The following is a 27,865-nucleotide window of genomic DNA, read 5'->3' as shown; positions in this document are numbered from 1 at the left end:
GTCAACTTATCCTACAGCATTCCTCAAATCGTTGTCATTTGCTTTATGTGTTGAATCCGGGGATAGTTGCACGGCAGTCGCTGTAAAGTGCTTCGTCTTCGTTTTAGCGTGAAATGAATACCACGCAGGCTACGGGCTCATTATGGTATTCCCCATAGCAGCATACTGCGACTAACACACAAAGAAAAAAAATATACGTGAACGCACTATTTGCCATGGCGTTTCAAAAGATCAAACAACTTACGCTCTATATAACCCAATTATCTCCAATAAAAGCTGAGAGGTTCGCATCGCTCAACGTTTAGTACAGAATATCAGCCTAGTTCCAACAGCAATGATGAAATCAAGAGGCTGCCCGACAATGTGGGCAGCGCGCTCCACCGTCGCAGACGATGCAGTTCATTAGCAGGCTCCTTAAGCGTCTGCGCATGCGCGAGATGCTGCCTGCACGCGACTGCAGCGCTGGCCGCATCGCAATTTCATGCAGTCGGAGATTTCCCCTAAGTGTGAAACAGACTGTTCATAGCGCACATATTGTTTGAAGAAATGCAGTGTTTTGTCCGTGCATCCGTCCGTCTGTCCATTCATGCGTGCGTCCATCCGTTCGGCCATCCATCTGTTCGTCCAACCGTCCGTGCGTGCTTGCGTCCGTCCATCCATCCTTCCGTCCATCTATCCGTCCGAGCGTCCGTGAAACTGTCCACCCGTCCATCTGTGCATCTGTCCATCCGTCCATCCACGCACCCGTACATCCGTATCTCCATCCGTACGTTCGTCTGTTGGTCCTTTATATATACTAGTCGACGACTTCAACGCAGGCATTGTGAACCTTAGGACCTAGCTTGGCCCACTTGTCATCATTCACTTCGTCTAGAAGCGTGTATTCTTTAGTAGCTAAGCTCCCTAAGTCTGCACCCTGCCATCGCCGTCGAAGCTCCCAGCACCGGGCACGCGTGCCAAGCGCGCTCCCGGCAAGCGCAGGCACGACGGCAGATGGCTCGAGCTCTCTTCCCGCTCCCAAACCTACCACCTTCATGAAATCAGCAGTGAGATCAGGCGCTTAGTTGTTTACATCCCATTTCTAAGTACCTTCGCTCATCAGTTGTATTCGCTCACGAAACAACTGCTAGTATTTTTTTCAAGCGTTATTTTGGTCACAGCGAACGAGATATGCACTATCGGGGCCAACCCGCTTGAAGGCGCCTTCGGTGGTTTTGGAATTCGCAGCTTCGCGGCACCAGTTTCATGAAAACTACGCAATACAAATTCATCGCCCCACAACATGTGAATCCGCAATCAGTTTCTTTCAAGGATTCTACAAACCATTTTCCATCGCACTTCTACACTGCAGCCATCCTATGTATGTATACTCTCCGATACCCGTGAGAATGACATATTACTACACTTCATGTATAGCATACAAGCACCGGCACGTCAAAATTGCCGGGTCAATCCAAGATTCCCGCAGGTATTCTTTTCTACCCCCCCATGGATTAACACTGACACGCTTTTTTTCTGTACAAAATGTCACACATTCCGTAGGAAATCTTAACATTTGGCTTCTCTTACAGAACAATAATCGCAGGCGTTGCTGCCTGTCGCGAATTTCAAACACTCACATAATGCTTCCTATACGATGTTTTACACTTGCGGTGTAATATTTGTTAGCTGTAATGTTTGGGGAAAAAGGCTGCTACGTTTGAGAAGTATAGGAAATAAGGCTGGTCTTTCTATGGTGGGCCAAAAAGAAGAAGTCTCCTACAACTTGCAGGTTTCACCGTACACTGATGGTTTCTTCTATACTCCACCAGTCTTGTTATACCATTCCTCGCTCGTTGACTTGATGGCAACTATACTTACTCAGATATGTGGCCATTGAGTCCGTATAAAATATGTGTCATGCAACAAAATGTGCTTGTTTATTTCATAAACGTAAGCAGAATACTACATTGTCAATAGTATATGGAGGGCGTGTCCCACTTAAACGTTTGTTCGAAACTTGGGAGGATTACGAACGTGCCGTAACTCCGATATGATTACGAGTCACGCCTTAATGAGGAAATGACGGATTAATTGTCGTTACCTGGAGTCCGTGTACATGAGCCTATAGGTCTGAGCGCATGGGTGTTTGCGCTTTTTTATTTTTCATGCTGGAAACGCGGTCACTGTGCCCAGGATTTGAACTAGCCCCTGGCGCCTATATTAAATTGGGCTGCACAATGCTGTAAGCACCACCTCGCGATGGCCCCAGTGTGCGGGTAGAATGTTTGAAAACATTTTTTTACCTGAGCCCGCACCACTGAATTTTCCCTGCCTTACATCTAATAGGATATGTATTTGCGATGAGCCGCTTTCCGTAAAATACCGCTGCTTGCTGCGTGCGACGAATAGTAAAAAGTAATCGATCGAGTTGCGTTAGAGATTGCTCGCGTTAATAATTGATCGCAAGTTGTGAATGAAAATGTGCTCATGCATTCTAAGTATCCGTAATTGAAACAAGTTGTCAGATGAGGGTGGGAATAGGGCCACTCAGGGGCGCTCATCGTCGCCGCATATGCATCCGGTAGGCACTCGAAACTCCCCACTATGCAGCTTCCTCGTGCGTTCGTCGTACAGCGCCAGCATTCGGATCTCGAACAGCTGCACACAGGACTTCGGTGGCTTCACGCGGCACGGACTCTTTTGGGCGCTGCCAGAGCATAAAAGGAAAAAAAAGAGCAAGACACAACATTTGTAAGATTCACTGTCTGTTGACGAAACCCATACTCTCGTTCAAGGGGAGAAAAAGAGCTACAACAGAAATATAGAGGTGTTCTGTATCTTTAATAATAGGAATAGCATGACGGCTACTCGAAGACACCCCGTCAAAGTAGCGGAAAATTTGTTAAGCGCCTCAACGCGCTTGCTTGTGCGATGACGGTTGTTCAGGGAAATTATCAGCATTGGGGAAGTAAGTCTAGCGTCAAAAATAACGTGCCCGCTTAAGCGCGAGACATTTAAAAGTGTCATTTTCTCCTTGATTATGATGGCGCAGTAGTTGGAGCATGATATTTTGGTAACTAGACGATGAGTGGCGTGGTTGCAGCTAAATATGGCCGAAAGAGAGAAGAGAGATATACTCTTTATTAGAAAAAGTTAGATGTTTGCCGTTGTCTATATATCGCGGACACGCTACTCTATAGGGATGGTGAAGGGGACTAAAGAATTCCAGAATAGAGACAAGAAATGTATGAAATAAATAATAAACAGATAGGCAATGTGCAAGTGAACCTGATCAAAGTATTTACAGTTAGGGTGTCAGGTAAGTGAATATTTTTTCTATGCGGGTTATTCTATCATCAAAGCCCACCGACAAGGCCAGCTCGGGACAGGTAGCGTTTGGTGTGGTCCCGACAACACGGCGCTATTTTGAAGGTCCGCGCTTTGCGTCTAATATGTCGCTCCAGCAAGTGAGGGCGGAAATTTCCCATTCGTTTCCTCGCCGGCTATAGACGCTATACTATTGCCTTCAACTGAACGTGACAGGCACGAAAAGTTGCATGCACCACATAGGACGTATACCCCAAATCTATGTTGTGATAACTGTGCAGCATAGAGACATTGGAGCACATACTGCTCGAATGTCCCGTATACCGTGACGAGAGACAATTGTTTGCAGGGACGAATGAAAGAAACAACCGTTCTTAGTATCAGCACTGTTTTCGTGTTCATTTTCTTAAGCCCTGCGTTTAAATTTAGTTGCAACCACTGGACACTCAGCGCCATCAACTGGACCAGAAGCAAACCCTTTTAATGGTAACTAAGGTTGCTATGCAGGATGGCCCGAGCTTCTCGGGCTGATTAAATTTCTCCCAGCTCGCACTACGGCGGCCATTGCAAGACAGTGCGGAGCGCGTGATAGAAGCGCTGATAATAATGACTACAAGAACGCGCATTGTGTAAGAAACGCGTGTGCAGCATTCGCGGTGGTTATCAGAGAAACGCCACGTCCGTATATATCTCACTGCTGCCACTCGGTCAACATTTCAACAGTGCAACGACGTCGGTGTGGTTGTCGCATTATCTTTTTTGCCAACTCAACACGCGCCTACCCCAGGCGTGTTCGTGGGCGTTTGTCCTCTTTCGGGCAGGTTGTTTCGTTTCACCTGACGCATGGAAATTTCCACTCTCAAAGGCAACAAGCGAGTACACGCAGCTCTCTCGTGCTGCTCGTTTCGCTTCCATCAAATGTTGCATGTAAACATAGAGAGAGGTTGTCACCAGGGGCGCTCGCATCATGGTGGCCCCACGGCTGTGAGTGGACACGTCGTGAGTGCGGTGAAAATGAATGCGAGACGTCGTAGCCACGTGATGATATAACTTTTACTTGTGCATGCATGACACGCGTACGTGCATGGTCTATGCGATATAGCTGATAGGTGAGTCATGCCGCTCGTTGGCATTGCGGCATGAGCAGTGCTGCTCGGCAAGAGCAAAAGTGGCCGGTGGACCCTATATCCGCCGCGAGCGTCTGTAAATGAAACTGATTGACACGTGAACTCGGATAAAAACTCTTTGGTTTTGAGAAGACCCCCGTTCCACTCCGGACTGCCGTGGTGCCAATGTGACTGCCATGCGTTTGATGCGGTGGACGCTAAGCGGCAGCTTCTTCGCATATAAATCATTTGGTCACCTTGCACTACTTGTCTAAGGCTGAAGCCATAGAGGAGCTTGTGATGACCTATAGCTTCTCCTACCTTTTAAGTCTGCTTAATCTGCTTGATCTCCATCGAAGTGAAGACCAAACCAGCTTTGTCTTACTTTAGAATATATTAATTAACTAGGGCTTTGTGAACATAACACAACAGTATTGTCGTAATTGATAAAGTTTCAAATTAAATGGCAATATTTATCTCGAGTGCAGTTAAGAACATGATTAGTATGAAGACTTCACGTAATCCTTATTAGCACCATCAAAATTGGCATCATATTAGTAAGGTGTGATTAGCATGGTTTTACTTAACCTGCTCATGAATAAAATCGCATTAATTAGCGTTGTTTAGTTATCGCGTCAACTAGCATGCTTTACATGGCTTTATTAGCATTGTATTATTAAGATTTGGTTAATTACCTTGACCTTACCCCAACTTGGCCTAATTACCTTGGTCGTAGCATTTCCTGGCCTACTTAGCCAAGCATCCGCCCAGCCAAATAGCTAATTAGACAACCGCGCGTGCTCGGGTGCTAGCAGACGATCAAGACGACAAAGAGGGCATGTACTGGCCGAGTAGTGCGCTAGAATGTATTACAGGGTGATCACGATAATTAACACGTTGCCTCGAGTTTTGTACCCTCTGGCCCCACTTCTGCTTGAAAGCTCCGAGCTCTCAGTCCATTACTCAGCTTTCCACGAGGCTTGCGAACTAGCGGAAGGCCATGGTCTTCCAGTTGCGGCGTGGGCACGGCCAGCAACTGTGGTGGACTCCTCTTTAGGGGGGGGGGGGGGTCTGACTAGTTCTCCAGGACCAAGCGAAGTTCAGGGGTCCTAACCAGGATCGACCGAGTTCCACCCGAGTTTCACGAACATCGGGATCTTTCCGGGCTCTGGCGACACCCCCTTATGAACGAGCCAACAGGACGAAAAAGTCAAATCCACCCCTCAGCACGCTGCGTTTCATTGACTACGATAGAATCAGTCATCGCGTCAAGGACGGTCTACTAAGGTGGGCGGTGTTTTCAAACCAGAGGCATCTTCTTTCATTTGTTTGTCGTTCCACTGAGTGCTGAAGTGCACCCATGCAATGAAGGTGTCAAATGTTTGTGATGGCTTGTTTTAGAAGCACAGGCTGTTTAAATTTCTTTTGAAGCATTTAATTTCTGCACCAAGCCTGTGTTAGAACAATCAGCATGGTGGCCTCTGAGATGAATGACCGGCCGAGCGTCTTACAACACCGCAACCGCAGCTAAACCCGACGCCACGTGTTAATCACCATAGTCTTTGTTGTAATCATCCACTAGCACTTGAGCCCGTGCGGCCGGCTATGAGCTGTTTGGCTGGATGGTGTACTTCGCTAGTTAGGCCAGGTCGTGCTATGATCAAGCTAATTATGCCAAGTAATGGTAAGGCCTGGGTAATTAGGCCACATATCAAGAAGACCATGCTAATGAAGCTTACTAAAACTAGTACTGGGCTAACTAAAGCATGCTAGTTGATGAGATACGTCAGCCTTGATAATTAACGCTATATTATTAATGAGCCTGCTAAGTAAAACCATGCTCCCGTACTAATATGATGACAGTATCGTGCTAATTAGGTTTATGTTTAGTATCTCCTTATTGATTATGGCCTTGCAAGTTGCGCCCAAGGTAATTACTTTTTAATTTTAACCTTATCAAGGAAGACAAAACAGCTCAGTGTAATGTTCGTCAAGCTTTAGTCAATCAGTACAATCAAAATTAAGACAGAGCTGATGTGGTCTTCACTTCGAAGCCGACCAAGCACATGAGTACATGACAAACATGAAGAGCTGCAAGAAGCTACGTTGTCACAAGCTCTCAATGGGCCCAGCCTTGCACAAGTAGTGTAGGCTCACCAAATTATTTTATGTGATAGGAAGCTGCCACTTAGCGGTCACCGCATCGAACGCTTACAGTCGTGTCGACACCATGACAGTCCCGAGATCAACTGGGGCCTTCTCAGAATCAACGAGTTTGCATCCGAGCTCACGCGTCAATCAGTTTGGTTGACAGACGCTCGCGGCGAAGATCGGGTACGCCCACCACGTTTGCCCTTGCCGAGGACCAGTACTTACGTAGAGCGGCACGTCTCACCTATCAGCTTTATCGCGCAGACTAGGCACACACGCACGCAGAAGTAAAAGTGATATCACCACGCGGCTACGATGTCTCGCATTCAATTTCACCGCACTCACGATGTATCCAAATCATAGCCGCGTTTCCGCCATGAAGCGAGCGCCCCTGGCGACCACCTGTCCTTATATTTATCTGCAATATTTGATAGCAGCGAAATGCGCAGCACGAGAGTGCTGCGTGCGCACCCTTGCGGCCTTCGTGAGTGTAAATTTCTATGCTGCAGGAGGAACGAAAGAACCTGTCCGAAAGAGGACATACGCCCACGAACACACATGTGGGAGGCCCGTGTTGCGTTATATTGGGGGACCCCTAGCTTCGCCTTTAATAGTTGAACGCGATAGCGAAATCCGGCCCCTATAGTGCGCCCTTCGACCGCTTAGTGCATACTTATTATTATTTTCTGTTACATACACACGCACGCACGCAAACACATGCCCACAAACACGCGCGACGTATCTATAATAATGCAGTGACTGTGCAGTGTGGCCACTTCGCTCTGCTGTAGTCGAGACACGTTTTTCACAATGTCTCACGGATGGTATACAGACACACACACGCGCGTGCGAGCGCGCGCGACTAGTACACACATGTTTTTCATCTAAAGCAAGAGTTGCATGGCCTCCAAAATACACGCCGCGCGCTCGCCATCTCGAATGGTCATAAGGAGTTTCACAATGCCTCGCAGATGGCAGCACATTATCTAGCGTTCGCTGTTTGCTTGATCAACGCCTCTGCGAAGTCATGATGTGTTTTCCATTAGGTGAACATAGTTATCCATTTTTACAGCTGTTTGAAAGTTGCTGTGTGTTTCAGCGGCGATGGCTGCACTATCTCGGCTTTTTTCGACGTAGTTTGATGGCCTCCCAAATGTGCCTACAAATCGCCGAATGGGCTCGTTTTCGTCGTGACACCTGTCGAAAAAAAATCGTTAAGGAAACTCCTTCCACTACATGGCATTTATGTAGTGTTTTTTACCTGAGTAGCTGCAAGTAACATTGTGGCTTTGTGGTAGGACACCTGCCTGCCACTCTAACGGCCCGGGTTAGATTCTAAACGGCACCGAAAATTTTACCCTTTGTTTTATTAGCTTCTTTCTCGATTTTTCGCTCACGGATATTTTTTTTTTGCTCACAAGCAACGGTACCGACGCTTGCGGCGGAATTTCTGCAACGCGAGCTCTCTAACGCTATCACGTTAAAAAGATACGCTGTCATCACGGCACTGTTAAAATGTTGACTGAGTGGTGGCACTTACAGGTTCGAATGCGGCGTTCCTTTGATAACCACCACACATGTAGCACATGCGTTTCCAACCCCATACACGTTCTCGTAGCCACTTTTATAAACGCTGTTATCACATTCTCCGCACTGTCTTCGTGTCATGGCCGCCACAGAGCGACCTCGGACCAAACTCGTCTGCCCGAGAAGCTTGGGTCATCCGGCATAGCACCCCATCTCACTGCACTTCGGGTTTAGCTCTGGTCGCAACGTGGTGAGGTGCTCGGACGGAGGTTATCTCGGAGGCTATCATGCTGATTATTCTAAATCAGACTTGGTCCAGGTATTAAGAGCTTCAAAATGAATTTAAACATCTTGTGCCTTTAAAGAATACGCTCAAGAAAATCTTGTGACGCTTTCCGAGTTTCCCCAAGCTCCGAGTTTCCCCAAGCTCGGGAGATTCTGCATAGCGCCCTAGAGTTCCACAGCTCACATCCCACTATCACAACATTACGAAAAGTTTCATGTTTACTTATGCTTAGCCAGTGTATATACGCGCTGCACAGACGTCACTCGCACGCGCTTGGGTACGTGTGCCTTTGTGCGGGGGTGACGTTGCCCCGGAAATTGACCTGAAACTTCCCACATTGGCAATAAAAAAATAGCGTCGCCATGATGACTCAGTGGATGTGGCGTAAGGAAGCTGGACGCGACAGTAAGAGATCGAATCTGATGAAGGTTTTACTTCAGGGAATAAATCGCACGAATGCCTGTGTGCCGATGTCCATACTCAAGTTGCATGCCATTGGTATTATGATAATGTGGAAACTTTTTGTGTGTGCTTTGTATTTTAGGTATATCTAAGTTTATAGTTGAGCTTATAGAAAAAAAAAAGAACAGTGCCACAAAACCAGGGCTACCCGCCGTGGGTTTAGTTAAAATTATGCAAGATAGACCAGTCAAGTTTAGTCAATCTTTTTTAAAGGTAACAGAAAGATCGTAGAATATAGAGGTATTACGCATATATACCGTATTTGGTCATCTCTGTCCACTTTCGTCAAATTTACTACGTCAGAGCACCAGCGACTTGGCTAGTTAGGAAAGTATAAAACTGAAACTGAAACACACAAATCAGGAAACAACCACATTTTTGCGTAGATTACAAATGTTACGGTTCGGCAGCTACACATTTCAAAAAATTGGGGAAGCTAAAAAGAAAAAAAAACTTTGCCTAACATGTATTACAGTTCGAATCAGCAACGTACGACACAACAGCTAAGTGTTCGAACTTGGAAAACCTCCCCATCCTAACTCAAAACCAAGAAACAGGCTTCAAAATTTTCGTTCTACTGGGTGCAGCTGCTCATTTCAGTCAAGATAAAGAAAAAGAAGGGGAGAGAAAGGTATGATATGGTGTTACCAGACCTATGCGGTGTTTGTCTATTTGTCTACTCCTGCCATAAATAATATTTCTATGCGCTAATTACATTGCCGGTTAGAAGAATTTAGATAGAGATAGAGATAGAAGAAAAGGAAATACAGGGAGGCCAATCAGAAAAAGCGTTAGCCATGAAAAAGCACCGCACCTACCTTTGGTCGGGTGAGGAACGCGAAAAAAGAAAGAGATAAACGAGGCACATGCACAAAACTGCAGCACGTACGACACTTATAAATCTGAATAAACATGTTTATTAACGTTATCTGTGACACGCTAGTGTATTCAGATGACGTGTTGCGGGATTGCTAATAAAAGCTGAAAAATTAGTAACGCACATTAGGAATAAACTTGGCAATGGTGTACATTTCCACGATGTGTATATTTTTTTGTTAAACAGAGAAATGCGTACTTCTCGGAGGAAGAGTGGGGTTTATAAAGTTTCGGTCTTTCTGAGAAAAACAAAGACAAAAACAAAAGCACAGAAAAACGGCAAAGAAAAAAAAAGGACACAGTGACGCTCTACAAGCATAGAGATGAGCGCACACGAGTCATTGTCAAGGCCGCGCAGATGGCACGCGAACAGGTGCCTTGTATTAGCAAGCCCTCTGTGGCTCTGTCGGAGAAGGAACTCAGGTTCCTCGAAGGTTTCGGTGCGCGCAAGTAGTCATATTATCTTTACTTTTCTGTTTCGTTTTCTTATAATTTTTTTCTTTGTTGTTTTTTGTGCTCTTGTTTTTTGTCTTTGTTTTTTTCTTACTCATGTTCTGCTCTTTGTGCCATATGGTTTTTATCACATGGTTACTGTCTCCTCTATATATTTTCGTGCTCTGCGCAATAAACTCAGTTGGAAGTTAGCGCTCGTGTATTTCGTGTCCTTCTTTTGTCTCTGTGTCGTCGTTTTGTTCTCGCGCTATAACTATCGTCATGTCATACCAATTAACCCAAGCTGCCACACTTTTGAGTAGTTGCATATGCCAGTCGAGTACTAACCGCGACCGAAAAGAGCTATACCATAACTGAGCAGGAGTGCTTGGCTGGGGTCTAGTCAGTGCAAAAGTTTCGTCCCTATCTCCACGGCCGTCATTTTACGATCGTTACGGACCATCACACCTTATGCTGGCTTTCCACGCTGAAGATCTTGTCTGGACGCTTGGGTTGGTGAATTCTGCATTTATAGGAGTATGACTTTGACATAATTTACAAGTTTCGCAGAAATCACCAAGAAGCCGACGCCCTTTCACACTGCCCGCTACCACATACCCAGCTCAGTATCGGTCAACGTTCAGCCATCACTTCTACCGCAGCGCCTCGCTCGCCTCAATAGACCAGCTATTTTTGGACGACAAGCACACATTTCACTCCTGCCCCTTGTTTTATCCGTACTGCAGGCGTAATATGGACCAGCTCTCAGGAGCTTCCTATCCACCTAACGCGTGGCTTCGTCGTCAACTCTTGCGATTTAGGCTGGAGAATGGTGTTCTGTACCATCACATCTACCACCCTGATGGTCAACGCTGGGTTCCCATGCTACCACGCTCTCTTCGACTTGGCGTGCTTAAAGCCTTACATGACGACTTGGCTGTCGGCAATCTTAGTTTTCAAAAAAAAACTCACGACCGCATTCGAAGTCGCTTATACTGGCCTAGTATTTCTACTATCACACGCTACATCGGTTCCTTTGTCCCTTGCCAGTGTTGTAAAATCCAGACATCTGCAGCCAATTCCTGCAGCCAATTTCGTTGCGGACCTCTGCAGCCAATTCTGTGCCGCACAACGCCATTTGAGGTTGTAGATGTCGACCTTAAACCCCCCGTTCCTGTCACATTTACTGGAAAACGATGGATAGTAACCACCGTACACCACCTGACACGCTACGCGCAGACAACGTCTGTGTCAACTGCCTCTGCTTCGGAAGTTGCCGACTTCATTCTTCACGCCATCATTCTGTGCCATGGCGACCCTCGTATACTGCTGAGTGACCGTGGAAGGGTGTTTTTGTCACAAGTGCTAAGTGAAGTATTGCATGCCTCTGGAATAACGCACAAGACAACTTCAAGCTACCACTTTCAGACCAACGGTCTCACCGAGAGGTTTCATCGTACTCTTGCTGATATGATGGCCGTATACATCAGTCCAGACCACAAAAACTGCAATACCCTTCGCAGATTCCTCACCTTTGCCTATATACAACATGGCTATTCAGCGCACCACGAGATATTCACCGTTATACCTAGTTTATGAAGGTTCCCCTACTTTCTTCCTCGACGCTTTTTTTTTCAACACCAACGTCAACTCGTCTCCGTCTTCCAGCGAGGAATACATTTCAAGACTAGCCCGGTGTCGCAATCGTGCTCGCATTAACACGGAAGCACGACAGCAAGATCGAAAAGTCACTTATGACGCATCTCATCGCCTTGTATTCTTACGACCTGGTGACGAGGTGCTCCTGTTCACATCTATTCGTACACCTGGTCTGTGACAAGTTTCAGCCACACTTCATTGGGCCTTACATAGTTATCGAACAGACTTCGCCCGCTAATTATCGTGTGACACCACTTGTCGTCCCAACAGACCACCGTCACCACGCCATGGTGCACAGAGATCGTGCACGTGTCCCGCAATAAACCCTTCAGGCGACGTTATCTGCCACATTGACTTGCTACGGCCAGGTTGGCCGCTTCCATGTGGGAGGAATTATTGCGGGCATTCGTTATGCACTTCTTCTCATATATGCATTATCATAGTCATCATCATTCGTCTGGGTCTCTGTCCTCATCTATGGGTGTCACCATCATCATCATCAGGCGTGCGCGTGTTCTGTTGTCTCAGACTGCCCGTTCGCTGCTGTTGCTGAGCTCTTGGGCGAAATAAATGGTGATATATATATAACACGAGCACCACCGCTTAGTAGTGCTGACCGTATAGTGGAAACTAACACACTTATCAACGTAGTGACAAAGACAATCCCAGCTTTTATTTTCATTCGAACTATTGTTTTGCCTTGTATTGCAGATCTTCCATATTTACACACAGTTGAATTTAGTGCATGAGAGTATACTATATAAGGCTATCAAGCACGGTAGTGCTTTCCAGATAGTCCTCAGAAAGGAGCTCTTGCTACGGTTATACCCAAAGTGGTTGTCCAAACGTCTTGACCCTTTCTTCCCCAACCTTCTTAATTCTTCACCATAGAAGTTGAGTGTGGGTTTTGACGGCCCGTATACGCCGCTTCAGGTAATAAACTTTTGAGAAGTTCAAACCTCGCCTCCCACCCTTTCGGAAAATTCGTTATTATCTCCGGACCCTTACCTAATGCAACCACGTACCTGCACGTGTTCAGTAGCAGTTCTTGGCCAAAGCCGTCGATGTTGACAATAGTCTTCCATTCTCCCAGCATGTCTCTGCCTTTCAGGGGCCGCACAGGCCGCACGAAGCTTGGGCAATGGGCGGCTACATTCCGCGCGGTGCCGTGCTCCCTGCCGCCACTGTTTTGGGCTGCTCTGAGATGATTGAAGATCCGCTTGAACTCGACGTCTTCCCGGAGCGCCATTGCAATCTCCTTCCTGCATAAAAGTCGTCGAGCCAAACACGCAAGTCTGCGCGATTCGTTGGCAAATAACTCCGATCCGTAGACGTCTGAACCTGGGATAACTTGGATCCGCGTAAAACTCGGTTCTGCGTATACCCTTCAACCTGTGAGTGGCCCTGCTCAATATTATAACATGAAAATGTTACAAAAAGCTCAAACGATAACAGTGATATTTTTTTTTGCATAAAAGAATGACAATGAGCACAATGTTTTGCTCTGAACCACCATAGTTATATTAGGAATTGGGTAAGAAGCTTCCATTTGCTTTTATTTGTGCATTCAAGGAGGGCTATACGCACGTACATCCGGCACAGCAAGTTTCATTTAGTAAGAACAAGTACATAGGCATCGCTGTTCACCGCTCAAATTTAATGATTTTCTCGTCCCCTACAGCAATAAAAGGAGAGAATATATATATATATATATATATATATATATATATATATATATATATATATATATATATATATATATATATATATATATATATATATATATATATATATATATATATATATATATATATATAAACCGTTCGCTTATCTGCTTTAGACAATGAGCCATCAGCTCACACTCACCTGTCGCAATCAACCCAACATTCTTTGAGGAGAGCTAGAAACTTCAAGTAGTTTGCAAAACGGAAATCATATTGGCGATTCAAAACTTTACACTGGCTGACCAAAGCACTTCTCAATATTGTGTAAGGAAGTCATGAAGGATGTCAATTCTGTGTGCACTGGACTTTTTTTTTTTGTAGACACTTTATAAGCCTTCACAAATCTTTTCATCCATCCGCAGAGACCACTACGTTAACTCTTACTAGACGCTGCTAGAGTGAAATGTCCCAGCAGTTTTCGAGACATAAATCATCTGTCTTTTGGGTGTATTCAAAAAAGCAGCCGTAGACGAACGGCTAGGATGAAAGCTATGGCAGGTAAACGGTGTTGTTTTCGCTTACGTAATATACGGTAATTCTACCGAAATGTAATCAGGATTTTTGGATGCAAGTAGCTTTTTTTTATGTGGCAATGGCAATAAACAGGAATGCCTTCCCGGTGCATACTCGCATGATGGTTCACAAGCTATGATGTTTTGCTCAGCGAAACTGCTGAAATGTATACCCAAAGGCCCGAGAATTCTTATAAATAGCGTCAAAAGAAATATATTTGATGGTAATGTACCAATACATCAGAGTTAAATAATTATAAGTAACACAAGATTTGCTAAACTTTAGGGTAGTTGATTGATCGTTTTTAATGATTTTTGAGGTAGGGATAGCCTTGCAACTCAAGTTTCAGTAGTTTCGTTTTCAGCTTTTTTCCGATATACAGTGCCGTATACCTGGATGCCCGTCAGAATAAATTTATGAGTACGAAATTGAATGGCCCACTGTGATGTTTGTATCCACCGTGGTAGCTAAGCAGGCAATATTTCGGGCTGTTTAGCTCTAAGAAGAGGGTTCGATAACCATTGTGATAATATACTCGTACGCCCTCAAAGTATAAAGAACATGTATAACTGTTTTATATAGATCACGGCCTCTATTCACAAACATAAACCTCAGCCATCCGAACTGGCAGTAAAATATATTTTTGGTTGACATTGAAGCTGGACATCATTACCGAAGGTGAATGGCCAACGGCAAAGTGTACTCGTTAAAATACTAGCCCTGTCGATTCGGTTCCAGATATCATTCAGAATATACAGGCCTGTTCGACCAATTACTGAAACAGTACTCACGTCGGGTAAGATGGGTCAACCAAGCAGAACGGCAGCGTGTCCTGGTCAGTACAGGAAGCGAGCGTGGATCTATGATCAGCCACCATGGTTTCCGTAGAGCTCGCGTTCTTTTCAATGAAATCAGATGAAATGCGTGTCTCTCGGTGTCCAGACGTCTTGGACGCCCTCTTCGCCCGCGGTGTTCTATTCGCTGGCTTGCTTTTCACCTGTAGTGTCGACGAGGCAGCCTTGTAAGGGTAATCCCGCTCAGCACTGTATCCACGTGGCTCAGAATCGGGCTGACTATAGCTTCTACTATCCTCGTACGACACTGGACTTGACTCGTGACGCTCGGGCGCTCGATGTTCGTTCGGTGGATATGTCTGGTACGAACTTGGAGTACGGTCGCTGGGCTGATGCTGCGCGATGGACGGAAACATGCGAACCACGGCGTTCGCTTGGCCTCCTCCGCCGGCATTGTAAGAATGTTCAGTGCCGTCTCGAGTCGCGTTGTCTGGCACCGGAGGGTCGGCAATCATTTTGTTGAGGAAGCTGACGTCACTGCTGACGAGGGTGTCGAGCGAGCTCGGCACTTCTTTAAACGTACTGAACCTGCCATGAGCTAGGTCCGAATGAAATTTGTCATTCGGGATGTCGAAGTGGAATTCCACAACAGGCTTGGAAGAGCGCTCGTCACTCCTCCCGCCACCCTGCATGGGACCCGTTGGTTGCGGCTCGAGGCGCCCATGTGAGACGCCGAGAAAGCCAGCCCGAGGCACCTCCACGTCTCGGCGACCGGGATAAGAGGACGCAGCAGGATATTGAGATTCGAGCCGCGTCCTTAGTTTTGGTGGGGGAAGCAACTTGGACGGGTAGCTCTCGTACTCTCTTCGACCTCTGTCGTCATCGAATATAGGCCTAGAACTATCATGGCGTTCGTCACTGCTGTCGAAGAGTGGCCTTCTTGGGGTATCCTGCTTCAGCGAATCTCGTGCCTCTTCGTTCTGTTCGCCGGTACCATCATCCGCTTCCGAACTGGCATCATTATTCGTGGTGACTTGTGGATCCTTATTGGAGATTTTTTGGGCAGAGTCTACAGTCGCATCTTTTTCTTCTCCATCGTCAGAATCCATATTTCGGTAATCAACCGGAAGCTTTAAAGGTACTGCGAGGAACTCGTAGTCGACACCCGGGACAGGTATTGACTGCAGGCTGTAGAGATCTTTCACGAACTCGGGACTGTTGCTGAGAGTGTTATGACGTCTATTAGGACTGTCGTAGTCATGGTAGCGCACGCTGGGTAGAACATCATCACTCTCCGAAGCCGAGAACAGAACGAAGTTAGACGCAACGGCCGCGGCCACGAGAAGTACAACGCCAGCCTGCAGCAAAAATTGAGCCATATAAGAATACTAATGAAGCATCCTGTGCACATGCATATTTTCAAACGGAACCAAGCACACCCTTAACTGACGTGCTGTCATTTCATGTCCCCAAATTTATTCATTTCGTCACCACGTCCCACCTACCGATCTTGGCAGCGTTTGCTATTCTTCGGTATTTATTCCCTCGCTTTAAATGGTCATCGGTTATCTGACCAAAAAGGAGCAAATGTAATTAATGTCCAGTATAGTCATCGCATATGACGATGACAAAGTATCGCTCATTTCATTGGTTATGGTTATCATTTTCGCGAGCGAGGATGTCAAGCTTGCGGACGTCTGTTTCACTAAACGACATTACATTTGAGTGTTTTCGCTATGGGGAGATAATTACATCTACGTGAGCTATAATGGTGGGCTTACAGCTTACATGAAACTGTAGCCAAATTCATTAGGTTTATAGAGCTCTATTATGCGTCCGTTCAAGGTTTCACACCGTCTCTTGAAACCGAGCAAAAAGTGTGCACGGAAAAGCATAGGTCGGCGAACTCACTTATGAGTCGATTCATTCGGACTAACTCAGCGTCTGTCTGAATGAGTCCGAGGGAGTAATATCTTGGTGAGATTGAGTCCGAGTGAATCCAGTTGAAGAACATTTTCATGAGAATGAGTTCAGGTGAGCTCAGCTACAAAAATTTTGGTGAGTGTGAGTGTCCAAAGCACGAGATATATTTCTTGAGTAAGTTCAACTACCTCTATTTTTTGCCGACGTATGGTCATGTTTACTCATCTTCAACATTACTACCAGCCTTGCCTGGTTTCACTCTTATACTCACGTCTACTCGGACGTATTTCAAAGCAGTGTCTTTCATACACAATTTCAATATCCATTGATCATAAGCATGAACAGCATACGTAAAAGGCTGCCTTGACCCTCTTCTCCACCGCCCAACACTTTGAAGTTCTTGATCAGTATATTGCCGTGACGTCAAACCAGACGTCTCGACAATATCGATATAACAGCAGCTGGTTGGTTCCTCAACATATTGGTGCAATCCACTCTGGGGATAGCAGCAGCAGGTCGGTATTTTGTATTACCGCACGCAAGCAACTTGTTCTTTTTAAATGTAAACGATTTCTTTGCATTTTGCAGGTACTCTATCTATCTATCTATCTATCTATCTATCTATCTATCTATCTATCTATCTATCTATCTATCTATCTATCTATCTATCTATCTATCTATCTATCTATCTATCTATCTATCTATCTATCTCTCTATCTCTCTATCTATCTATCTATCTATCTATCTATCTGTCTGTCTGTCTGTCTGTCTGTCTGTCTGTCTGTCTGTCTGTCTGTCTGTCTGTCTGTCTGTCTGTCTGTCTGTCTGTCTGTCTGTCTGTCTGTCTGTCTGTGAAGCCGCCTACGTCTGATTGCTCTTGTGATCCCCCTAACATAGGGTAAACCAAAATTAATATGAGAAGGTAAAGTGGTTTGATGAATGTGACTCTCATGTCATAACAGGAATAATGTCCCAATTCCGTCGCGTACGTCGTAAAACCCTTTCCGCCAGACGTGCAGACGTATAGCATAAACCTATATACTGGTGGACATATGCCACAGGTAATTGACAGTTTATATCTACCCAGAAACAGTGATAACAGACATGGGTAATTTTAACTTGTGAGCGTTAAGTATTCTTCCACAGATCCGTGCCAACTCTCGCAACTACTTTTTTCATATAGACCCTTGATTGATTGATTTGTGGGATTTAACGTCCCAAAACCACCATATAATTATGAGAGACGCCGTAGTGGAGGACTCCAAAAATTTTGACCACCTGGGGTTTTTTAACGTGCACCCAAATCTGAGCACACGGGCCTACAACATTTCCGCCTCCATCGGAAATGCAGCCGCCGCAGCCGGGATTCGATCCCGTGACCTGCGGGTCAGACGCCGAGTACCTTAGCCACTAGACCACCGTGGCGGGGCTCTAATATAGACCCTAATGTTCGTAAAATGTCCATTGTGGTGTCAGTTCTGGGCGATCCAATGTTATAAACATTACAAATGTACTCCTGTGATGCGCTAGTAGAACTGTTGTCGGGCTAATCGGTGCTTGTCTGAATTAAACAGTCAATATCGCGCCAAACTCATGAACACGAAAACAAATAGACAGGACGGGAGATCCCTTGTAACTGTTTATTCCTTGAGGAAACAGGCTAATATAAACCTATTTCTTGTCCACGCATGTGCAACGTGCTCGGGCCATCGTTTACCTAATCACACTACGCATGAACTCAAGATACCGTGCTTTCGACTATCCTATACAGGGTGAGTGAAGTTTCGGCTTTGAAGGCCTTTTACACAAAAAATGTGGTATCACTGTGTGTTAGCGAAACTTCACTGATCCTGTACGAGTCGAAAGCACGGTATCTGGAAAGCATTTGTCCTATAGCATGATTAGGTAAACAACTGCCCGAACACATTGCATATGCGTTGACAAGAAATAGGTTTGTATTAGCCTGTTTCCTCAAAGAATAAACAGTTACAAGTGAGCGCCCGGTCAGTCCATGTCCTGTCTTCGTTTGTGCTGTGGTTTCGGTGCGAAACTGACTATTTAATCCTGTGATGTGGCCATCACGTCTGGTTAATGCCAATTGTAATAAGGTGCCATCCAAAATTGATTTATGCAGCAGTGACCACGGCTACCATTCTCGCGAGTCCCAGAGCTTTATATCAGCTTACCGCTCCTGGTGTTGCTAATATCCATGCTGCTGTTGGCATCGTTGTGCAACTGTGAACAACTGGCTATATAAAACATATGCGGCTGTTCAACGTATGTCTTTGCGTGCACTTGTAGATATATTTAACGCCATTTCGTAACGTTGCGCACAATATAAATAAATTTACAGCAAAGTCACCTCCCATCCACATGCTTTGCATGATAAAGTTTCCTAAATATACACTAGAGGGAAGTCTGGCGCTAGTGTCTATGGGAGCTGCAACACATGGTGTTTCAGCGAGAGTGGGAATGATGGGTAGTACACAGATTAGCCTAATCTTCGTACTTCTGGCCCCGTGTGTGTTCGTATGGCTTGGAGCTGTTCTGTTACGAAACAAAAATTAACAAATGTTCAGTGGTTGTGCTTCACCACCCTAATATATTAACCTTACCATTTCAAATCGGGTCACGAAGTTAAAAAGGGTTCGTTCTTTCCTCCAAAACAAAACCGAACTACAGTAATAAACGAAACCACAAGTGCGAAGACTATAGGCTACTCCGTGTACTATGCCCATCATTCCCGTAGTCTCTGGACGATCGCAGCGCCAGAGTCCCCTGTAGTTAATTTTAGGAAGCTCTATGTTTCACATAATATCGATGGCCAAGGTACGTGGAATCTGCTAAATTTTTCCTTTCTATTGTCCTACAAAGGACATGCATAATTTCCCTGTCGTCTTTCAAGCTTTGTTGCAGCAAGCATGTGGCAACATCTTAGGTTGGCATCTCTTTCGATAAAAATGGTTTGCGAGCACTGTTAACTCAAATTCGAAGGTACTATATCAAAAGGCGCCTAGAATAGCACGGTAAACGTGATATATTGGCATCGTGGTCGAAAAGCATTGGCATCGTGGTCGAAAAAGAGAGAGCGAGGTTTGTTCGCAGAAAGGCATGCAGAGAGGTTGGCCTGAGCGATAGTATGCTCTAGCCTGCTACTCTACACTGGAGGAGGATAATGGGCAAGAAAAAGAGTAATGAATGACGATGTTAAGGTAAGGAGGTGAGTATGTACAGTCCCGTCAGGTTGGCGCAGTGCTACAGACGCTTATCCAGCACAGTAGCTCGCAGAAAATATGTATGATCACTCTTATGGCCACCGTTGCACTGCTGGCATCATGCCAAGGGCGCAACACAACCTTATCAGTTAAGAGATCAATCATGCTATCCCAAAGTAGAGGATGTAGATTGCTGTCGTTCACGTGCGTATGCTGGGCAGATAGAAAGTTTGTGCTCTAAAGTTTCTCCCGTTCACAGTTAGGATCGGTGTCACTACAACCGATGATATGGACACAACGTCTTGTGAAGCTCACACCAAGATGAATGCAATGAACCATAGTTGCGATGTGTCGTTTTTACTTACGAGGAATGTGTAATCTTATTTCCGGGTCCCATTTGTGTAATCGCCGGTGTTGTCGCTCCGGTTTAGCCTAGCGCTCAAGCATCAAGTGACGCATTACGCACCGAAGCAGGGAGTTCGTGTCAGGCCGTGAAAACGGAATGTGCGCTGCAGGGTCACTGGTTAAGCCTCTTTTAGCTTCAGCGTCTGCATCTTCATTGCCATTATGCCGAAGTGCGCGGGAATTCGCTCGAAGGTGACGATGTGATCATTTGCTGAAGCAATGTGAAGAAGGTGTGCAATTTATATGGCTACATCGAGTATAATATGAACCCTGTCTAATGACGTAGTTAATGTTTTGCAAAGTGGGTTTTGCATAGCATAATATTATCCATGTACGAGGTTGCTTTCTAAAAACGAATGCTAGGCTAACAGTCTCTTCAGTCGACTCCCTCGGACTGACTCAGACTCAGAACAAGCCGTGAGTCTGAGTCTGACTGGGTCCGAGCGAGTAATGTTTTGGTGGGAGAGTTCGGTTGAAGAAAATTTTCGTAAGTGTGAGTCCGAGTAAGTCCGGTTCAAAAAATTGTGATTAGCCTGAGTTCGAGTGAGTCCTAAGTGCAAAATATATTTCATGGGTAAGTCTGAGTGAGCTCCACAAGTTCTGCTGACCTGTGCAAAATAGAATGAAACACAGCTCGCAGAAATCCGAACACAGGACCTGCGACAGCTCCCGCAACGAGTGCATGAATGGCAAAGGGGGGGATGAAAGAAGGTAAACGCAATGTGTGGGTGCAGTTCGGGTATAGCTATAGGCCCGATAGCTATACCCCTCGCACAGTGTGCGAAGGGTTCTTTGAGGGGTAACCATGTATGACCAAGTTCGATGTTATTATCACGTGATTCTAATTCATGCCGTCATACGGAAGTTGTCTACTTCTTAGAGGAAACATTTTAAATCTGCATTGAAGGTGCGTTTCTGCCTACACTCCTTTAAGCGTGCCGGCCGCCTGTCACTCTGGTCCTCCTCTGTGCTACTCCCCTTGGAGCATAGTACACTTGATTGTGGAAGCTCGATCTGCTATACAGTTTCAAGTAAGGCAGCGTTTTCCCGAACCTTCTTAATCATGCGAACTTAGCGTTCTTGCACTTTCACTCCTTTATTCTTTTCATTCTGCAGTTGGCGAAACTTTTTGCGCCGGCTTAGTTTGGACGCCACCGGTGGAATGCCTCTGCTGCTAAATAATTGTTCTAGCAGAGGCTCAGTTCCGCTGATGGCTGAATCCTGCTTCGCTCTATAACTTCGTATTGTGGAGCATCGTAATCATCATCATGCTTTTAAATGAGAAGCATTTTTTTTCTTACTACAAGCACTTTTGGAGTCTATCTGTGTATCTATCTATCTGGACACTTACGTATCCCTTAACCTGGCGTGCACCTATATTATTATGAGAAGGTAAGTAGGTTTCACGAATAGGACGCGCTGGTCAAGACATGAATAACGTCACAATTTTGTTCTGTACGCCGTCAAGCAGTTACCGCCTGATAGTAACGCGCACCAAAGGGCGGCTATATGCATGTGCCGCTGGTATGCGCGTATGTGCCACAGGTGAATGACACTTAGTATCTGACCCGAAACGACGAGAACACACATGAGCAATTTTAATGCATGAGCGTTCACACAAACTTCGCATCGGCAGCGTTGAGCTGACGAATGCAAAAAGTAAATGCCATGGTCCCAGCAGAAATCAAACCCTGCATTCTACCACAAGAGTCACGCAAGGTCTCGAAACTACTTTGAAAGAAACCCTAATGTTCGTGAAACGTCAATTGTAGTTGCAATGCTGGGATATTCAATTTTATAACATTACATATGTACTCCTACGGTAAGGTCATCACGTCGGGTTAACGTCAATTGCAGTTAGGTGATTTAGTCGATCCCTCAGTTGTGGGCATTCACATTGTGAAGCGAAAAAATTTTGTATTGATAAATCCCATGATGCCCTTTGCTAGAAACTTCTGGGCGCATATTACGCATACACTTTATAAAGTACATATATTGGTGAAACCTAGAAAAAAAGAAAGCTATTTGAACGTTTTGAGCTTCAAATATCTCTATATCTCACTTCATGCGTATACACTTTCTGAACACCACTGTGATATAAAGGGACCTCTTTTTCCTCAGCAGTCATTGCCAATGATTCACCACTTGATTCCCCGCTGACAGAAAGATCAAATTTGACATTGCTCGGCGGCCGATTGCAGCCATTTCACCAATAACTAGTTCGAAACGCTTGTGGGAGTGTACGAATGTTACTAAATATTGAATGTCTAATTGAATAGTGACTTATTCAATAGGGTATTTGGATCAAGTCGCCGCTATTCGAAAGTGATAATATTTTTTTAATTGGATATGAATGCTGGAAAATGCCAACAGTACCAAACAAACACGATATTGATGCAAGGTTACGAGAAATTTCATTCGCGCGTACAATGTACAAGCAGAGAGCTCGACATATAGGGTATATAGTGCAGCAGGCTTTGCCGTTACAGAAGCCTGACTTTACCGGCTAAACAATGCCAGTCACAATCTCTGAGCAGTCACGTGCACACATAGAAGCTGCTTATTCGTTTGCAATGCTCCATTTGTACTTGTAAGGACAAAGATTTGAATATGGCAGTGGGAACATTATTTTATATTATTCGCAAAACTTTGTTCAGTATTTAAACTATTTGAAATGTAACTTCCATTCGATGCGAATTGGTTAGATTTTGATACTTGTAGATTACTATTGTAAAATTGGTTCCAGAAATCAATGTCCACACATGTTTATAATAGACATGTGACTTTAAAACGACGTCTTTTAGCTGTCCGTCAGTGCAAATACTTAGTAAGTTATGACTGCTCTCGCTGCGGCTCAATTCAGTCTGCTCATCGAAAGACTGTGGCTTAGGTGTAACTTCCTACACGTTATACCAATTTCGTTATTGGAAACTGCAAGCAAAGAAAGATCACTCAGGGGGCCATTCCATGTGGTTGAAATTGGTGGTCTCAGCAAGCGACTATATTCGACGCTGCGGACAGTGACGGCCTGCCACAAATGTGGTAGGCAGTCACTGGTGACAGTGATAACCAATAATAACCGTATACGCCTCTGAAGGGTCGAGAGTAGCAGCGAGGAGCAAGCATGAAACTGTAACCAAGCTGGAATGACTGGTAGGAATACATTGATTTTAAAACAAGAATTTCAGAAGGAGACCTTTCTTCAAACGCATTAAGCCTCAATTTAAGTGGGGTTTACCACGCTCGTGAAGCGAACAGCATGGCAGATAGCGCAGTAGGTGTAAGGGGCGACTCACCATTAGAGATGGCAGTATGTTCTTGGCCCGTTCCGAAAACGCACTTTGGGCTTATCCCCACCAGTCGGTCAATATACGAAGCCCTCCCAGCGCTAAGAGCCAATCGCCGAAGCAGGTTCTCGTTTTCAGTTTAAAAAAAAAGTGGACCGTTCACACCTTTCTCACCATCCTCTCCGGTGTCCTTTAGACCGAGAATTCGTTTTTAGTTTTCAGGGCAGCCGAGGCGGCACCGATTCCTGCTAACGTAGTAAGGAGGCACGTGATCCTGTTTTGTGTGCTCTGCAGAGCAGAGAGCGGTGCCGTACACCGTTGTCGCCACCTACCAGTTGCGCAGTCGCCTTCACGCTTGAATGCATGCCTTCGTATTTTGACAAAGCGTGACTCGTGCAAGCACCCACGAGATGCGCGGATCGCGGCGGATGGCTTTGTACCACCCGAACGTAAAGATTCAGAGAGGAAACTAGCGGCCTTTTTTTTAAAAGGCGTTCCCGCGGCCGTGCATCACTGCGGTTGTTCCGCACTGCTTTCGCTTGTCGCCTGTCTTTTGCGCACAGTTCCCGGGGATGCTGTAAACTCTTCGGGGTTTTCACAAGGCCCACTGTGTGAAGCGAGAACTTGCGGCGTGCAAGAATAACAAAATAATAGGGGACCCTTGAATTTCGCCTTTAAGAGCTGAACGCGATAGCGACATTCTGTTTCTAGTGCGTACTTTGAACACTTAGTGCATGACATCTTTTCGAACTTGCTATGCACCCACTACGAGGCCTCAAGGGGGCCGTAGCGTGTGTGCATCTTGTAGTGGGTTATTGGCTTTAAACTAAGAAGCCATTTTAATAATGACATGTTTTGACACCCGAAGGCAATCTATGTTTGTACCATGCATTATTACGGCAATATTGCGTGTTGTATTGTCAAACAAGTATACAAGCTGCGTGTGTTTGAAAATCATGGAAGTTGTTTTCACTGTACTCACAAGCAGAGGCGTGGGTGCTCTTCCTGGGAACCCATGAAAAGAGACAATCTTCTTCTTCCACTCGAAAAGGGTGGCCTCGGCCTTGTGCATTTGTTCGTGCGACAGTTGGTGTTGCGATTTTTCTACCTCAAGGATGTGTGCCACCCATTTCTATTACCGGTTCTTCGTAACCGTCTATGTTACCACCTTCCTTTTATTCATGTCACAACAAGCGTTGCTAAGGAATTGCCGTTGCGGGGATTCCTAAAAGAAATTGTTGATACTGTCAGTTTTTGAAAGCCAGGTTTACCTTAGAGTATTTGTATACTATAGACAGAACAAATTTAACCGCTGCACTTGTGAATAATCTTTTCCCCGAACCTGTTTATCGAAAGCCGTATTCGCTTCTGTCTGGTCACGATGTGTTATTTCGTGTACGTAGAATGTGTATATCTCCATCAGCGAAAACATTTTTCTCTAAACTGCACACTTCCACGCTGCCAGTGAAAACGCGGCTGAATGAAAAATCAATATACGTACTCTGGACAGTGAATTGTAGACTCTGCAACCAACCTGAGACTATAGAGCATTGTTTTATTCATTGTCGTGATGCTTTTTTATTTTTGGGACATTCTAAAAAGAACGTTAAGAAAAGAACTTCCAATCACAGCCCATGGTATTAGGTTCCTTCCGTTCAAAAAGAGTCTGACTTATAGTACTCCTTACGACCTGTTTATGTTGTTAGGACTTAATTCATTATGGAAAAGTCACATGATCGATAGACACGCCGAGCCACCACGGTCGATGAGATCTGTCTTCCGAGAAGCAGCTGCTCAAGTGCGCAGTGTTGTCGAGACTTTTGACCCCGTTCCGGAGTGGCTTCCCGTTCTTGACGCTTGTGTGTGTTTGCCTGACTTCTGATGAAGTATGTTCTGTGTACTTTACTGGTGACAATGTCATTCATTAAAGAAAAAAAAGAGGCGTGGGTGTGCATCCCCACGCTGACCCAGAATTTTTTTTATCATTTATCACTTCCTTTACATCATTCTCAATTTTTTTGGTCATGCACAAGTTGATTTTTCACTATACACCAATGGCGCCGACGTGGTAAATTCTGCTAAACGAGCTCTTTGATGCTATCGCGTTAACAAAACATGCCCTTTTTCTATCTCCGCTTTTACGGTACACTCTCAAGGCATAAGCAGGAGGAAACCCAATACGTGCTCCTTATGGGTATTTCTTTATTTGCGATCTATTGCTTAGAAATTTTGACTCCATCCCACCCAGCGAATGTGAATATCCGAAGTTGTATCAAACGCCACCCATGCTGATGGGGGAGTGGGGGTTATTGTTTTGAAGACAATAATTTTTCTTGCGGTACTTCGATGCACAAATTTTGGTCTGTCTCTCAGTACATTTATCTGTTTGTCCGCCCTAACGATACCACAAACGGCCAACCCCATCCGCAGCACCCACCAATAGTGCTCCAGTTTCAGCGTTCATACTTGCGCGATTGTCAATTAAACACAGTTATTTCGCATACATTAGGCATCATAACAACAAGTAGATATTTTGTATGTGCATCTTTATACTAGAGAAGGCATACATAAGTAATTCGAAGGACCATAGCGTTTATCACGCTGCGCTGACAATGCAACACGATGCTCAAAAAGGCAAGCGTTTCCAACGTTTTGCTAAGACGATACGGCGGTGGCATCTGCCCGTCGCTTTGCCTTCTACACCTTATCGCCTCCAAGACGGGAGCGCACGCTTTGCTTCGTTTTTGAAGATAACTGCCAATAAGCACTCGTGTCTAACGTGCCTCGATGCGCTCCTTCGCCTTCGCTGCATGAATCGAGTCTCGCAGTGCCTCCAGAATACAATTCGCCAATTTTCGCGTGTACAACATCAAATAAACGTTTTGTTCTTATTGTGGTTCTGGTGGTGATAATCATCGCTTTCTGGTCATTGAGGGAGACCATCATTGGTTCCACGACCAATCTCAGCAAGACGAATTTGTTCTTTTCGTTCAATATTGCACTCACGCTGTTCTTTTGGTGTCTTTAATTGCCATGGTCTACAGAGATTAAACAGAGTAAGTTTATAATGCTTCTCGCCTCACCGCGGTGGTTAAGTGGCTAAGTTACTCGGTTGCTGATCCGCAGGTCACGCGACTGTATGTAAGCTGCGGTGGCTGAATTTTCAATGGAGGCGGAAATGCTGTAGGCCCATGTGCTCAGATTTGGGTGCACGTCAAAGAACCCCAGGTAATCGAAATTACCGGAGTCCTCCACTACGGCGTCTCTCATAATCATATGGTAGTTTTGGGATGTTAAACCCCACATATCGATCAGTCATCAAATCATAGATGGCTCTCTTTTTATATATCAAAACAGGAAACACACGCAAGGAGGAGGAACGGCCGTTTCATGTCATTAGAAACCCTTATGTGACGGGCAAAGCAGCTGCAATCTAATCTTTACCGGGAACGCGTGGCAGGGTGTTCCTATTGTTCACAGTCACCTTTTCCTTCATCATGTGGCTTTGATGCTTGTTTCGTGGTTTTCTTTACTGAATCGAATAAGATGAGCATCTTGCAGCATGCCCTATTGCAAAAACTAATATGCCGTTTGTCTTCAATTGTTAAAAGGCCTCCGAACCACTGGAAGGTCAAAATTTAGTACTGACACTGCACTGAACTTGGAAAGACCGAGAATATAGAATGTTTTATCACGTTACTATAAGCACGTAAATACTGTATATAGACGCCCTTTATTACAAACCCAAGCTTCTCTACTCGCCTTCTCCTAAGACTCGGATGGCTCCAGTTAGGATCACGCTATCCAAAGCTGCTGCAATAATGAACGTGGTGGGATGTCTCGATACCTTATTTCTAACAAAGTCCAACAGATTCCATTCGCACAAACCAAGCTATATCTTCAGTGAATGTGCAGATTCCAAGTATTGGCTCGACGACTTGATCTAATTTAAGCTTTAATATTCAATTCTACGGTATTTTCCTTCAAGTTTAAAACTTTTGACTTGTAAATGGCTAGCTGCAAAGTTATTTTGTCAAGTTGTAAATAAGTTATCAAGCAATGAGCATGTGGCTGACGGATTCTCATGAAAGGAGCGAATCGTTCTGGACATCTCTGGTTTTTTTTTCTTGGTATTTTTAGCTTCCACATTATAGGACCATTTTACCTGTATTTACTTACTATTCCTGTATTCTTCT

At 45.1% G+C, this 27,865-nt stretch overlaps 1 protein-coding gene across 1 annotated transcript; it reads right to left on the bottom strand.

Moving 5' to 3' along the window:
• Positions 1 to 1,891: 1,891 nt before the first annotated feature.
• Positions 1,892 to 23,936, bottom strand: LOC119187770 (uncharacterized). The gene is made up of 4 exons (XM_037435847.2): positions 23,679 to 23,936; positions 14,837 to 16,197; positions 12,834 to 13,070; positions 1,892 to 2,689 (listed from the first exon to the last, which is right to left on the bottom strand). Exons 1-4 carry the CDS (start codon positions 23,679 to 23,681, stop codon positions 2,530 to 2,532), a joined length of 1,761 nt encoding a protein of 586 aa, XP_037291744.2. The 5' UTR covers positions 23,682 to 23,936; the 3' UTR covers positions 1,892 to 2,529.
• Between the last annotated feature and the right edge of the window lie 3,929 nt (positions 23,937 to 27,865).

This window comes from Rhipicephalus microplus, chromosome X, assembly GCF_043290135.1.
Source record: "Rhipicephalus microplus isolate Deutch F79 chromosome X, USDA_Rmic, whole genome shotgun sequence".
In the NCBI taxonomy this organism is placed as follows: Eukaryota; Metazoa; Arthropoda; class Arachnida; order Ixodida; family Ixodidae; genus Rhipicephalus; species Rhipicephalus microplus.
Note: the sequence above shows the minus strand (reverse complement) of the source record. Positions and strands in the feature narration are given on the sequence as shown.

Excerpts from the sequence above, each read along its gene's own strand:
- LOC119187770 (XM_037435847.2), bottom strand. Across the intron at positions 13,071-14,836 it reads GTTGACCCATCTTACCCGAC|GAAGGAGATTGCAATGGCGC; the intron begins GTGAGTACTGTT and ends ACTTTTATGCAG. Across the intron at positions 2,690-12,833 it reads CTGCTACTGAACACGTGCAG|CGCCCAAAAGAGTCCGTGCC; the intron begins GTACGTGGTTGC and ends ATGCTCTGGCAG.